The sequence below is a fragment of the Pipra filicauda genome, unplaced genomic scaffold (genome assembly GCF_003945595.2).
Source record: "Pipra filicauda isolate LSUMZ 115617 unplaced genomic scaffold, ASM394559v2 scaffold267_size1258537_pilon, whole genome shotgun sequence".
In the NCBI taxonomy this organism is placed as follows: domain Eukaryota; kingdom Metazoa; phylum Chordata; class Aves; order Passeriformes; family Pipridae; genus Pipra; species Pipra filicauda.
In genome coordinates, this window is record NW_024104384.1 from 981,005 (window position 1) to 997,076 (window position 16,072).

The 16,072-nt window shown below is 41.6% G+C and overlaps 1 protein-coding gene across 3 annotated transcripts; it reads right to left on the reverse strand.

Moving 5' to 3' along the window:
• Positions 1-3,318: 3,318 nt before the first annotated feature.
• CLK4 (CDC like kinase 4) lies at positions 3,319-14,513 on the reverse strand. 3 transcript variants are annotated; one of them, XM_027724046.2, is made up of 14 exons: positions 14,410-14,513; positions 12,530-12,589; positions 11,823-11,980; positions 10,558-10,783; positions 9,297-9,387; positions 8,833-8,899; positions 7,104-7,220; positions 6,835-7,001; positions 6,635-6,729; positions 6,116-6,245; positions 5,691-5,773; positions 5,117-5,196; positions 3,760-3,847; positions 3,319-3,676 (listed from the first exon to the last, which is right to left on the reverse strand). In XM_027724046.2, exons 2-14 carry the CDS (start codon positions 12,581-12,583, stop codon positions 3,539-3,541), a joined length of 1,494 nt encoding a protein of 497 aa, XP_027579847.1. In that variant the 5' UTR covers positions 12,584-12,589; positions 14,410-14,513; the 3' UTR covers positions 3,319-3,538. The 3 variants fall into 3 exon arrangements, with proteins under 3 accessions (XP_027579847.1, XP_027579849.1, XP_027579852.1); XM_027724048.2 differs by lacking the exon at positions 12,530-12,589 and having other exon boundaries at positions 14,410-14,508; XM_027724051.1 differs by lacking the exons at positions 9,297-9,387; positions 14,410-14,513 and having other exon boundaries at positions 12,530-12,590.
• Positions 14,514-16,072: the final 1,559 nt, after the last annotated feature.

Consider the following 16,072-nt stretch of genomic DNA (forward strand, 5'->3'; position numbering starts at 1 on the left):
CCCGCCCCCCCCCGCCCCCCCCGAGATCCCGGTGGAGCCCCGCGGCCGGGGCACGGCCAGAGCCGCTGCGGGGCACGGGGTGGTCGCGGGGCGGCCCCGCTCCGGTCCCCGCGCCGGTCCCGGTGCGGCAGCGGGGCCGCAGCGCAGCCCGCGGGCCGGGCGCCCTCCAGCGGGGTCCCCCCGCCGGGAGCGAGGGAAGGAGGGAGCGCGAAGGATGTGCCCGGCCGCGGGGACACGGAGCCGGGGAGCGGCAGCGCTCCCGGAGAGCGGGACCTGCGAGAGGCGTCATCTGGCCAGGAGGTTTGTGCCTTCTGCGCTACAGCCCGTCTGGACCGCGGTCTGTTTTAGGGAAGAGACCTTACCGGGAACCCCACGGCGCATTGTAACTCACGATGTTACCGCGCTGAAGTGCCCCATACATTTTAGGGAGCCCATGAATGAGAGAAACTGTGCTCATATATAACACTAAGTATCCCCACACTCTGCCGTGCCTTTCCCTAGCTGTTACAGTGCTTTACAACTCTTAACTTACCCGTAAAACAACCCCTGGTAATTTCATACCTTACTGCCTGTCTAGACTCTAAGCACATAGCAAGTCCAAATGTACTCTTTGCCCGCTGACCACAGACACTGCCCTAGTAGGAGTAATTCTTACTTCTAGAATAGATGAGTGAAACATAGGACAGTTAGGAAATGCTGTTATGTCAGTGATGATACCAATGTCAGATTCCAATTAAGTTTGTCAATAAAACACACACATGTGCACAGCTAGACGGCAGTGCTGCATATAGACATGATTTCGTAGCTATTTCCAAAGCAGTTAGCCAGGCAAATCTGTATCATTTGCTAACAACTATTTCCTGCTCTCTTTCAGGGTCTGAAGACACAAAGAGCCTCTTCCTTACCTCCTTCTCCCCCTCTCCTTCCTCTGAGCCTGCCAAAACCATCCTTGCAAGCTCCATGAAATCAATTGCAGACTCACAGCACCATCACACTGAGGGACAAGCATCTCATCCTAAAATGTGCCCATGTGACCCAAGCCCCCCTGACAGCTCTGATCCCCAGAAACTGAAGCAAGAGGCAGGACTGATCACTCCTGCAGCAGCTGAGCCCCTGCCCCAGAACTCCAAACCCCTTTTCTTTGCTGTTTATCTCCCAGCTCAACTCTTCCCCCACTCGGATGAGGTTCTGAACCTCTGGCTCTCCATACACTCTTTGCCCTTCAGCAGTGTCCTTATGTCCTTCTCTTGGAAGACAGCTTTATTCTGTCCCATCATCCATGTCTAGTGAAAGGTGAGACTGATCCATTATGGAAACACACTCTGTTGGTCTGCCTGGCTGACCCAGTCACAGACCAGATTTTTAAGGTACAACAGCTAAAAATCGGATGTGCAGAAACAGACGTGAATGCTCTTGTAACTATTTAACCAACAGCCATAGCTTGATCCAAACGTGTAAAGATTACAAACTGCCCAAATTACACTCAGGTATAAAGATGACAATGAGGGTGTGCACATAATGTCTCCTACTGAAGACACAGGACCAAGGGCAGCCCAGGAGACACCAGAGCCCTGGCCCTGGGTGCTGCTCAGCTGCCAAGAACCCCACTGAGCTTCACTGGGGAGTCCAAGGGCCCTGGACACGTGTCCCTGCAAATTAACACTCCTGTACACACTGCAAGGCCTGCAAAGCCACTTGGCACCTCACTGCAGACGCCACATTAATTGTGATAGTGGTTTTTTAAAAGTTTACTGGAAGAAAGTCACTTTAAACAGGGCTTTGTATGTTTTTCTAGCCTGTATCTCCTTGATGCAAGGCATTTCAGTACCTACATCAAGTACTCTGTAAGCAGGAGTACAGTGTCTTTGCCTCATTTTGATAGAACTGTTTTATGGTTAGTTTTATTGTTATAGCAGCATATAAACTTTTCTCCCCCCCATCTGCCTTTGATTTGCAGTGCTTGGCTGATACACTCAGTCAAGTCCTTGCTTTGCCCCTGAAGCTGTGGAATGGGAAGTAGTGTGGGAAGAAGGGAAGGAATTTACTCTGGTCCTGCTCAGCCCCATGGCGCTGACCTGGACGGCACCAACTGTTCCATCTTCTGTCATGCAGAGCAGAAACAATGTCACCAACACCAACATCCAAGGAAAGGGGGTGGCTACGATGGGCTGTAATCAAGCCCAGGAGGTGGCACTGGTTACAGAAGATAAGCTTTCAAAGCCTGTCTCAGCTCTATTCTACCCCCACGATTCTGAGATATGCACGTCTGGAGCCTCTTGCAAATGAAAACTCATTCACATCAGTGAAACAAGGACATCAGTTTAAAATCTTACTGTGCATTAGGGCAAGCACAAAACCTGAAGTCAGGCTCCTGTGGAGCTGGAACAATTTACTGTTACCACACAAACCTTTCTTCAAAGGAAGGAAAAGTCAGGACTGAAATAAAGAGCCAAAATTTGCTTATTGCAGCTACCCTGACAGACAGTCTGAACACTCCCATGGAAGGTTCCCCTCCTACTGCTCAGCAAGCCAACCATACTGTGTCAAATGGATTAAGAGAGTTGGAGTAAGACCAAGAAAACATCAACTTAGACATGGAAGAACAAAAACTACCAAAGTACATTAATGGGTCTTGGAAACTTGTACCATTTCCTTCTCAACTCAGCACCTGAGTTCAGGAGTCACAACTAAGAACCCGGCCTTTTTATTGTATAATCCTGATGCCTGTGTTTCTCAGTTGCCAAGGTTACTTCATTCATCAAGCAATTAGAAATCAAGCTCCACAGAAATATGCATTTGAAGACTTCAGAACGATCTCCTTACTATGGCAAGGGCTTTAAATATGCCACAATTCCGTGGCACACTGAATTCCTCTGCAGCAGTACAGTCCTCCTAAAAACCTTATCACAAAAATCTTCATCTTTAATGACCCAGAACAATATTTAAAATAGGAAATGCTACTTTTCAAACTAAAAAGATTATCTATAAATATTTAGCACTGAAAGCATCAGACAAGTTTCCAAGGACTAACTAGCCAGCTGATTAACAGAAAACCTGGGAAAAGGTGACTCGCAAAAAATACCTACTTAGGATAATACACCACTTCCAACCACGTTTCAGAATGGCAAAAACTGTTACACATTGTAACTAGGTGGCCCTAGTCCTTCAAATCTTTTCTTAAGACTAATGAAACAAAGCTTTTTTTTTTTGAATGTTTCTAGATCTTCTTCAGCCCGCTCAGACTCCTCACCTACAGGCAGGGGGTCAACCAGCCTCATCTGCAAAAGGAGAGTGGCACAGGTTCAGACAGAAAACAGATTTCAAAAATGAAAATTACTTTTTTATTTTTCACTTTGATACCGATAAGACTACAACTGCTCAACAAGGTAAACATAACAGTTATACAAAACATATGTAATTATTTACAGACTTAACTGTACAAAATAATTTAAAGCTTACAAAAGTTTCATGCAACCTCTGCTGACTGACTGACACAGTCTAGGAAATCTCCTGGAAGAAGCATAAAAGATCTCTGAATTTATTTATTTAATGTTTCAAAGAAAGGATGCTGCAAGGCTTCATCAAGAGTAATTCTTTTGGCTGGGTCATATTCCAGCATCCTGCGAACAAGGTCAAACAGACTTTGATGATCTGTGTCCTGGCAATGCATGAATTCCTGAAAGAAAAGAACAGGAGGTATTTTAGAGAGTTGTTTCACAACTGCAAGTCTAACAGAGCAATAAAAGTGGTGTCTCCTACCTTTAAAGGCTTACAGCGCCTCCTGACATACCGGCCTGCAGAGCTGTGCTCATCCCAGTCCAACTGGTCATGGTGGAAATAATGCTTCCTGCATGACAAGGAAAACCACATTAAGACAGTGCCAGTGCACAAAGCAGGCAGATGCTTTTCCAAGTCTTCAAACACCATAAGGTGTGCCTGTGTCTATCTCTGCATTTGGGAGTTAACATTTCTTCTAGTGCAAATTTATTCACAGAGACCTGTTGCTTTTCTATTACCATTGTCAGAATAATTAGAAAACAGGTCCTTCAGTATTCCAACCAACAAAGCAGGCACTGAAAACATATTTTCCATTACTGACATTTAAAGAGACAAATGATCTCAGGTCTTGGTCTCATCTGCTACTAACAAAAAGACAGTTTTTGTCTATCTAGCAGCATTTAAAAAACATCTCCTATAAAATCTGCAGAGTTTAAGCCATTAGCAACTATTTAACAAAACTAGATATTCCCAAATGCCTTTAAGAAGTATAAACACATGAGACTACCAGTGCAAGTTCTGACAAATCCACAACTCAGCATTGCATTAACAGTGTTGCATAAGTAGCACTTTATTTTTTGAGTACTACCTTAATCTATTGCAATTGCTGCTTTCTAAGTTTTTTTTTCTGTGTTTCCAAATGCTCTATAATCAGCTGGACAACTGTAATGAACTCAATACATTACCCAACCCAGAACGACTGCAATTCTACTACAAGTTACAGTATTATCTACATTAGCTGGCAAGAGGACAGCTTATTTCAGAAAGAAAATGGACCATCAAATCCCATACTCGAAACTTTTGACATAGGGGTTAGGAGAGAAACCCTGTGTCAGCTGCTCCTCCTTGCAATGGAAGTGGGAAACTTCTGCTGCATGAGTTGTCTTTGAGGAAGAGAGAAAGATCACTGAAGCACATGTCTGAGGGGTAAGAAGGGCCAGTGGAAGAGGATGGCAGCTGTATTAGCAAGACAGGACCCTCTTCTTCCTCTCAATATAAATATTCTGACAGCAGGTTCTTTATTCTCAGAGTTTATACAAAAATCAATGTCTAATACTGTTTTGGTGACCATTCCAAACTTGGTTTTTAAAGACCTAAAAACATTCATACTCAGTTACAGCTCAAGAGCCTGACAATTCATACTAAGACCAGAAAAAAGGACTGTCAACTATTTAATTAATCTTCATCTGACACCACTTCTTGCAACAAACTAAGAGGTAACAAAAAGCCTGAGTCCCTTTGTTGATCTTCAGCAGCTCATAGCTAACAATGGCAACTTTACAATTTCTCTTGTAATAGGAAAGTATGAGGCAACTTACCACTTGTATAGTGAACATACCTGGATTTCTTGATCATGTGAGTGGGCAGAGGCCCCAGGATTCTTTCCATCATTGCCAGGTGTTCTTTACTATCATGTGTCTGTGTGAAAAAAGCAATGAATGCACTTAGCACATTTTTCTCCTCTTAGCCACTTGGTAACAACGTTCAACTACAAACAAGATGTTTGCCAGAGTACTGTCCCAGTACCTTTACATGTTACCACCTCAAATTAAAAACAGATGACACAATGCAGATTATACAACACTTTCCACAGTTAAGATGGTCCTTGAACAACAGAGTTTATAAACCAAGTTTTGTACAAGTGTTTTCTTTACTCTTAATTCCAGCAGTATGAGAGATTCTACACAGGCTTCTTCAACCAAAATGCCAGAACAGACAATCTTAGACACTCTGAAGGAGATATTTAAACATCTTATTTTTATACGCATGCTGGCTTTACAATCTCATTTATATAATCCTGAAGAAGCCTGTGAGGTTGGTTATGTCTTTTACACTAACAGTTAGGTACATCATTAAGAGATCAAAATCAGTAGCCTGTAACAAACACATTCTATTTAAGTTTAGGTACCCACCTGAAACACTGTAAATCCCAGGTAATACTCAATCAGAATACAGCCAATACTCCACACGTCACATGGCTGAGACCACCCCAGTGCTGCAAAACAGGCAAAGTTTATGGTTTACTTTTCAATACATTCTCAATACCTGTAACCCACAAAGCACATGCCCAGTTTCCACACATTTACTGATGCTGATCTTACCCCTCCACAACTCCCCAAACCTTAGTGGGAGAGAGTGGGAAAGGAACATGTTTGGACTTCTGTTTTTAGCATATTTCTTCAACTGTTTACTCTCAAGAATTATAACACCACCATCTGTTATGGTGATGGTTCCATGACTGGTTATCAGAACCATGAGCAATTCCCCCAGTCTATGAAGTAAGGACTTCTGAAGGAACTGCAATGAATTGTCAGAAGGTTTAAGATTCTTTACTGACCTAAAATAACCTCAGGCGCTCTATAATGTCTTGTAGACACTAATGTGCTGTGATGCTCGTCATCAAAAGTTGCACTTCCAAAATCAACCACTTTGATGTCAGTGTTTTTTAAAGTGCGCTCATCTCGCTTCTGCAAGAAAATCAAAATGCTGTCTGTCAGTATTTTTTAAAAGCATGCTCAGGCAAAAGGTATTCATCACATTATCTTCAAAGCACTAGTTACCATAAAATGCTAAAAATTAAACCCCTGTAAAAAACCACTTCTTCCAACTACATCAATTCCTATTCAGCTCAATGATCCAAGAAAGAAGAGTGGCTAATAGTGATTTAATCTCAATACCCAAAACAGCTGAGTAAAGACCTTTCCCACAGTAACAAGAGTTCTTTTCCTCTTTCCTTAACTTTCAAGTTAACTTCAGTTACTTGTTATCTCCATCCTGTTATTTTTTTTTAAGAGAAGTTCCAATGAAGACAGAAAACAGCACAATTCAAGTTGGGAGAAACAAAGAACAAACTTACCATTTTGGCATTGTACTTCACTATGTAATCAGACTCCACAAACAAGATATTTTCAGGTTTTAAGTCTGTGTGAGTTAGTTTATTATGGTGTAGAACTAGAAGGAAATAAAGAACAATATTCCATAATTTATACAATAATTTCCAAAAGGAAAAACCAAAAACCACCCACATATTTGATAAGGGTATGGAAATTTACTTACAGTTTATGGACTGGCAAATTTGATAAGCCATGTTTCTAATGTCATTAATATGAAATGGCAGAAAACTGTTTTCCTTAATAAAGTCATAAGTACTAAGTCCCAGTAGCTCAAAAACAATGCAAACATGACCATGATGATCAAACCATTCCAGCATCTGGACACAGCGGCTTAAAAGAGAAAACAAAAAAAGGAAAAAAAAAATGAAAACTCTATTCATTGAATAATTACCTTCCTCAAATCCTTGGTAAATTGACTAATTTTATACTTACAAATTGCTGCTTGGATCCATGTTGTTCAAGTGTTCCAACACCTGTATTTCTGAACGGGCTGCCTCCCGGTATCGACCAACATTTTTCACAATTTTAACTGCTACATGCATTCCTCTCCTTTAAGAGAAAGTAAAGCATCACAAACTGGATCAATTATTGTTAAATACCCACCACCCCAAAGCAGCTTGATTTTAATAAGAGAAACACAGGAAGATTAAAGGTCATGGAGAATTATGAACTGGATTAGGGGAATTTGACTTAAGCACGCTGCACTCAACCAGAACAGGTTTTATGAAAAATAAATGTAATACTGAGCTTTCCTTTCTCAAATACTCATTGTATATGCTACACTAACTACTTCCCAGTGTTCTTATCTCATCTAAAGCAGAATAAACATCAGGAATCCACCTGCAAAACAATGAAAAATATTCAAAAAGTTCTCATTTGAGCAAAAGTATGATTTTTTCTCCTGCAACTTGCACAACTTGTTCTGGTTCTTTCCCAGTGCTCCTATGAAATCAGGGCAATTGAATAACTTCTGGAGTTTAGGTTATGAGTATTTCATACCAGTGAAAGCTGTCCTGAATTGACTGTGAAAATTCCAACTGTAAGGTTATTACTTAAATGGAACACAGACAGACACAGGTCATTCTGTGCCGTTCACTCTCAGACAAGTTTTAATTGTCTCTGTAGATTGTAATGACTTCAGAATATTGTCTGCCCTCACACCATGATCTCAAGCTCCACAACACACCTAACTTGTGAAATGGTTGAACAAACAAATCAAATACAGAGGAAAACATATTAAAACCACCTCACAGAACTGCAGACATAAAACATACAGTTAAAATAGCTTAACAACTGTTAGAACATACAGAACTATTGGAAATACAACAATTTTCTTCTCCTTCACCAGACATGCCATCACACAGAAGTAATCATTCCATAAAAAAAAGGACTGGATAGTAGATTACTGTTTATTCAAAAAAACTTTTAAAGGATAATTCTGATTATGGAGACTGAGGAAAGCAATTTACAGCTCGACCAATTCCAAGCAACTGCTTTCATTAAAAACTAAATCTACTCAGTATCTCACTGCAACATCTTCTGAAAGGCAGTCTCCCAAACTAATTCTGCACTCTTTACCTATTCTCACCTTCCCTAGTTATGGCAGCAGCACTTACAGAATCAACAGAAAAATGTGATAAGCAAACCATAGTTCTCAGTCATTAAAAAAGGTACGTGACTTCTACTTAGTAGTTTGCACCCTGTGATTAGACAGTTTGTGCAGAAAAAAAGTTATTAAAGGTTTATTTTTGAAAGAAACCCTCTCCAAACAGATGTTTCCCAAGACAAATGCGGTTAAGGAAGTTTGTTAGAGACAGATTCTCAAAAACTTAAGAGGAAAATCCAAGTATTTCTCTAGACAGCATCTTGTATAAAGTCAACACTATCCTGGAAACAAAATACATTTATACAGGCAGAGATGACTGAAGCACCTTAAAAACAACCAGGGACATGAAGTATCACCTAAAAGTCCTTAACAATTTTAAACTAGGAACAAGTTTAGTTTTCAAAACCAGTGCTTTTCTTAAATATACTGCATCACTTCATTTGAATTGCTTTCTTTTAAAGAAAATATCCCTGGGCTTTAATTTCTGATCTAAGAAGTGCCATTTAATTTCTGATCTAAGTAAGAGATTCACTTAAAAAAATAATCAACACTTACATATCATGATCTATGCACTCCACTACTTTTCCAAAAGCTCCTTCTCCTAAAGTCGCAACAATTTCATCTAAAAAGAACAAAGATAAGTTAGAACTATACAACTACTTAAAAGAAGAATGAATATTATTAATGTAGATTTAAAAATGTGCCATTATAAAAGCATAATTACTTTAAATTTCAGCATCTGAATGCATTACTTTATTGGACAGGTGTCATGAAAACAGTTAGCCAAAAAACTATCTCTTGTTCTAATCTCAAGATTCAAGTTCATTTACTAATTGGAACTTCTTGAACACAGTATTTAAATTCTACAGAAAAGAAGATATGCAAAAAAACAAAAAAGCACAAAAAAAACAGAACAAAAAGAGCAATGAAGATTTCTTTAGCCCCCCTCCTCTGACATACTATTCTAAACAGATTTTTTTCTGAAAAGTTTTTTAAAAGTGTTGAAAAATGTTCTATACATCTTGCTCTTAGAACGTCTCCACTTTCACAGATCAGGTGACCCTCCTCATCATCCTCTACACTCCTGGATCTTTTCCTTCGGTGACTCTTCTGGGAACGGCACCAAGATCGTCCAGCCAATCAATATATCAGAGTGAATTCAGGGCAGAATACGCAATTCATTCAGCGGGGAGATATTCAGGCATTCAGTTACACACCAGGCCACGAACAGTTGGCAGGAGCAATTTCAAATTCAGTCCCCAGAAATTCACAGGGCACAGTTTATGTTACAGAAGAAAAACATGGCAAGGAACAGATTTTCAGATAAATACTTAAAGTGATACAAGCAACAGAAAAAAAACAACACAATTTTGTCTCTCAAACAGTGGCTTAATTGAAGACAGATTAAGACTGCAACATTGCTATTTCTAATCCTCTGCTAACAAATAGTGAAAAACAGTATTTATTTGCATATCTAAGCTCTCAGTCAGGTGAAATGTTTCTGTTCTTAAAACATACAGTTCATGTAACTGATTTTACTTCCCTCATGTTTAGAGAGAGAAGAAAAATTACTCTCAAGTCCTTAATTTGCATGGGATAATCTAATACAACTTGCTGTTTCTACTGCAGAAAAGTGACATAAAACACCTGGAGCTGCAGATGCATCAGTGGGCATCATGCCAATCATGAGAAATTCAGAGGGCAAGCCTTCAAAGAAGGCAAGCAGCAAACTTCTCCCATCTAAGACATTAGGTGCCATTAGCTGGGCTCACACCTTATCAAAGGTTTTTTGGAATTAGGTGCAGAATTGTTCTCATCAATTTACCAGACATGCACATTCATACTTCCAATTAAGCCTATGTTAAAAAGGCATGTCATGTCAATTACTCTGAGTAACAGGATGGATGGCATCTCAGTCTACCTGAAAAAGCACAGTTCACTATGCTCTAAAATTGCCAACCGTACTTTACAATAGGATAGCTACCTGTCTTCAATTTCAAGACAACATTTTTCAGATCAATCCCAGCGATTTTGACTACCAACCACCTACATTCCCAGTGTCCAACTTGTACTGATAATAATCCCACCCCCCACCCAACAGTGATACAAAAATCTCAGCTAAGAACATATTCACATGCTCCACAAACGGACTCAAATACAACTCCTTTTTTACTAACATATTTCTTAACGTACTGTGGATCAGGAATTGAAGCTCTAGCACTCACTTAAGAAGTCTATTACCACTAATTCATTAATAATAAAGTTAAAAATTACTCATACCGAATGCGATTGGTGACTGGAGCAATGATGTCTCTTATGCTTCCTTTTATGACTACTTTTCCTGCTCCGACCAGAGGATTTGCTATAGTGGTGATGGTGACTCTTTTCATAGTCTCTGTGATAATGCCTGTGGTCATACACTTCACAGAAGTCATTCCTGTACTCCTCAACATATCTCCGGTCATGATGGTCTCTTTCATTTATGGCTCTATCGTCCAAATAATGACTGAAAATATATTTTAAGTGAATGTTCTCCACTTCAAAAACTTGAGCTTCCAACAAGATAAGTGACTTGAGCTGAGTTACACAGTATCTGTCTTTACAGCAAAAATTGACTCCCTCCCCAAAACCAGTGGAGCTTTTGATGTTACTTTATTAGGAATTTAACAACATTGTCAGTCTCAAATACATAGCAGGCGTCCACAAGAACAATATATGATCTGTCCACAGTTTGCACTCTAAGTAAGAAACTCAGACTGAAAAAGGAGAAACACTTCCTAAAACATACTGACCAACTCCATTACAATCTTAGAAGTCTCACAGTTAGACACTTTCAATATAGAAACATACCTTTCTACACTTTCAAAGCTCAAAGTGTTAAAGAAAAATAAACCCTAGAGACTGAGAAATGTAGCATCATTCTTAGTGCTCTGCAGTGAACATTAAAAACTCAGAGATCATCTGGAACATGGATTCTTCTGCACAGGAAACAGACCCTTAAGAAAGCTGCTGAGGCACAGAGTCCCCTTACTGCTGTACACCTACCCTTCCAGCATTTTATAAGAATGAGTATGAGCTCTTAAAACAATTCCATTGGATCTTCTTCTCAAGGGAAAAAAACAGAAAAGTACATCTTTCCAGTGAAAGCAGTGTGGGAGAAAACACCAACCACCTCTAAATTAGTTAAGAGAAGTTCATACTTACCACTGTATTTAATGATTAATCAAATGTTCTCTTCCTCTTGTTCACATTAAGTAAATTAAAATGCATCCTTTTTACTTGAAATTTAACATTGATTGTATTCAATACCAATATTTAACTGACACCACTGAAACAAACTAGTTACATTTGCTTGTTTTTATTAAAGAACTTCTATTTAATGGGTCAGGTACTATGTTAACAGTTACCCATTAAGCTCGTCTCAAGTGAGCCAAACCAAACCATAAGGAACTGACGATTCTGAGCACTCAAAAACTCTTATCCTGAAAACATTTATTTTAGGCACAGCAAGAAACATTTGCACTACTCAATTCAGAGTCTTATACCTTTCTGAAATGCGACTGGGTTTATAGTGCTTGCTTTCTTGGCCGCTGCTCTGGGACCTCTTTCTGCGTTTGCGGCTGCTACTGTGCTTCCTCTGATCCCAGCTCCTCCTGTCATCCCACTCAGGACAATGGGATTGCTTTGAATGCCTCATCTCCCACTGGAAAAACAAAACAGATCAACAAACACACATGTAGATGCAAGTCAGCTACTGCAGTCTGATCAAATATGACAGAAGTGGAAAGAATCGTTTCCTCAAATAACTCTTGTTCCTCAGCCTCCCCCCCTCTATTATTTCAGTTTGGCAGCAGACACAGCTCTGTCAGCCCAACACTGACGCTGTTATGAAACACAAATCGAGATTAAATAGGTCAACTCATCTTCACTTAATAGCTTCAAACATGTCATTAAAGCCTGTTCTAAATAAACTCTCAAGTGACTAAAGAGAATCACTTCTTTAAAGAGCCTTCTATTGGAAAAAAATCCTTCATCTCCAAACATCCTCTCTGACAAAAGCTGGATTTAGCTTTTCATGCTATATGATGCATAAGTAACTACGTGAAAATCAAGTATATAAAAATCAGTCTAAAAACTTCTCTCACAAAACTCTTCACAGATCCCAAAGCCAAGCCACAATGTTTGAACCCTACTAGCATTCAGGTCTGCGGGTGTTTTACAGTTCAGCTGATGTGCCAAAGACAAAACCCACCAGCTTCTCTTGCTGGATGTTAGGTGGAGGAATTCTTTGTTCAAACAGGTACATGCACAACTGAAAAAAAAAAAAAAAGTAAAGTAAAACAGTGGTAGAAATAAGGAATATAATAAAACCAATTATTATCTGTTTACTGATCTTTGGCAGGAGTTTTTTGGAAGCAAAATAACCTTACCTATCTACTCCAGTATATTTTAAATAATTAATTTACACAAGAAAAAGTTTGCATAGTAAATAGTGACACTGAGAACAGTAGTTTAGATACAGACAGCAGTACAATAGAAAAAATGACTGTAAATCATGTGTGAATTGTGCGAATCTGTGTAACAAAAGAGGAGGCATTAAAAAAGAAAGTCCTAGAACAGGTAAATGAAAATATCTATTCTGAAAAAAGAAGTTTTCTGATACTTTCACAAGATTTGTGAGAGGTTGGTAGTTTAAAAAAAAAAACACAGCAGACACCTGCACCAATACTTTTTACAGAAATAGGTTTTTAAACTACCAATACCATGTAAATAAGAGTGACAAACTCTGCAAAAATGAGTGACTGGCAAACCCTTTGGGTCAGTCATGATCTAAGTCTCAAAAAATCTTATTCACTTATGAAACGTTAACAAAAATTAAAAATAATAATGTGGCAAATGTCAAACCAAAATACTTGAAAAATTAAAACCGACTTGGTGGTTCATTTATATGCTTGAATTTCTTCTCTCCTTAGACAGCTCCGAAGCCATTTTCACCTTATGTAACTCGGGTTCTGAAGCGCACTCAGGTTTCAGTTACTCAACTTTTGACGTGCACGAACACTGAGTTACAGGTGAAGCGAAAATTTTACTTATGATTGCTTGCTTTTTCACTCCTTCCCCATTTGGTAGAAGGCAGGCTACACTAGGGCTCTGTAGGGCAACAAAATCACCATTAAAGGGTCCTGCAGAGCACGGCTTGGGGGTGGAAGGACAGACATTTGACACGAAAAACTGGAGAAACGGTTTTGTTGAAGATTAACTGCTGCTTAACTACACTCAAATGCTTATGGCATTACTGGAATTAAGATACGAGTTGCAAATTCTGTCCTTAAAAGGAGCAAAGGAAACGCGAATGAGGAAGAAATGGTCAGAATCGGTTTGAGTCCATTTTACAGCGAGAGCCACCTTAAGATTTCTGACTATTGTGCTCTCCCCTCTGAATTTATGCGCCGAGGAACTTCACTTATGTAATCCTGACAGCTGCCACGAACATATGCATTCCTGTAGCATATGGATCCAATCCATATCGCAGGCAGTTTTCGCTCCCACATTGTGCCATCAGGTTCCTCAAAAGGATCCACGCACGCAGAGGCCGCAAAAGCCGCGCCGTGAGGTGCCTACACAGCAATTTTTAAATGCCTCTCCTCCAAAACTTGGCAGGCGGAGGAGGTCAAAGGCTTATCCCTTTAGGATGGCCAAAGTCCGACACCGCCGTCCCTAAAGGGGACACCCCCAACCCCAGCCCGCGGGCACCGAGCCCCTTCCCCGCCGGGCTCCCCCGGGACGGCTCCGGGGCCGGCGGGGGGAGGAAGGGCCGGTGCTGGGCGGGCGCCAGGCACGGAGGGCCCAGCGACGGAGCACCGCCCGCCCCAGCCCCCCGCACAGACTCTCACATGGCTCCTGTGCCGAAGAGTCCCCTCCGCCTCAACATCCCCTCACGCTGCCCTCGGCGCTCCCCGCGCCGCGGAGAAAACGCCAGTACCCACACGCCCTCCTCCCCCACCCCCCCCCCCGCGCCCGCTGCGCTTCCCCGCTGCTTCGCCTCCCTCGCCCCCCCGCAAACAGAAACGAGCGAGAAGAGAAGCAAAGATGAAAAGCGGACAGGGAACAAGGGTGGCTCTCACTACTCACAGCTGAAAAAGAAGACGAGCGAGCCCCGTGTCCGCCCTGCGCGCACAGACAAAATGGCGACGACGACGAGAGCGGAGAAGCTGCTTCCTCCTTCTCCCTCGGCCTCGCGGCGTCTGTGCGCCGTGACGTCAGACGCACGGCGTGAGGGTGGGCGGGGCAGGGGCCCCGCGGGGAGGCCCCGCCCCCGCGGCTCTGTCGCTGAGGCGGTGCCGCCGCCATTGGGGGTGCTCTGAGGGGGCGGTGGGGTGTCAGCCCCGCGTGCCTCGGCATCGGCTTTTCACACATCCTCCGTGGGTTTGCGACCCGAATCCATGGAGGGGCTCAAGCGGCACGGCCGAGTTCAGCGGCCACCCCCGAGCTGCGGGGCTGCCCTCTGCCGGTGCCTCTTGAAAGTCACCGTTTAGTCTCAGTCGCCAATTCATTTCTTCTGCTGAACCCTCGAAGCGTAACGTTTGAGCAATGCAGAAATCACCAGTTAGTCCCAATGGCCAGTTAATTCCTTCTAATGAACCTCCCAATCGTAGCGTTTGAGCAGTCCGGTGCCCGGGCAGATTCCACAGTTAGGCCCAGCTTCATGCTCCCCATCAGGAGACTGTGAGTTGTTCCTGCGTGACACAGTAAAACCCCGATAAAATAGGTTATCTAACCAAGTCTGCAACTCCCAGCTGCCCCCTCCTCTGTGAGGAATTGCTCTGATTCCTGTGCAATTCCTGGTTCACACCTGAACTCGCGTACAGTGGTGAATCCGGTTTAGTCATGTCCTGGCAGGGACGAAATCCATACTCCAAGGAAAGCAAAACCCAGCGCCACAGGCCTGAATTTATAATGGACTCTACAGTGGGATTAATCCTGAACTGTACGGTGGAAAAATACTGTTACCAACCCCTCTAGCTGTCAGTCAGACAGAGAGTTCAATAAGCCCAAAGAGATTGTTTGCAAGTAAACAAAAGTAAACCCAAAAGCAGGGAAAAGTGGAACTGGAATGCAAGCTTCAAATTTAGCAGCTCACAACGTTTTATCTGGGGAAAATCACAATCCATGAGGGTTGATGGGTAAATTGAAAAATTCCTGCACTCAGTGACTCTTTCCTAGAATAATTTTAGCAAGTTTTACCTCTAATACAGCAAGATTTTGCAGCTGAAGCAAAATCCAGAATATCTAAGGTGTAGTGTACTTTTATTGAATGAGTGTCGGTGTCTTTTTAATGTCAGTACCCCAAAACATTAGCAAAAAGTAGTTAAATAAAGACATGCTTTTGCATTTGTGGTTTTAAAATGTTCATTAAAATTTGTTTGCCAGAGAGCTTAAGATAACCATTTCCTTGCTGAAAAGCTGGTGACAAGCCAGTGGTTGGTATCCCTGGCAGGGCAGAGATGGGATGTGACAGGCTCACACTATCTGCCTTTCTTGCCTCGCTGTCTCTTCTAGGGTTTTACTGGGTTTTACCTTTGCTATTTTTGTATCCCCTTATAAATAGATGACAGGCCCTTTAACAGGGTATAGCAGCTCAGGGACAATTTGGGGAAATTACATTTAATGAAAAAAAAAAAAAGCTAATGCTGAAGAGACTATCAGAGCTGACTACCTTGAAGCAGGAAAATTTTGGTTCTAGGGTCTTTTGGTTCTCTCCTGTCAAGAAGAAGGATCTTCAGCCTGGAATAGA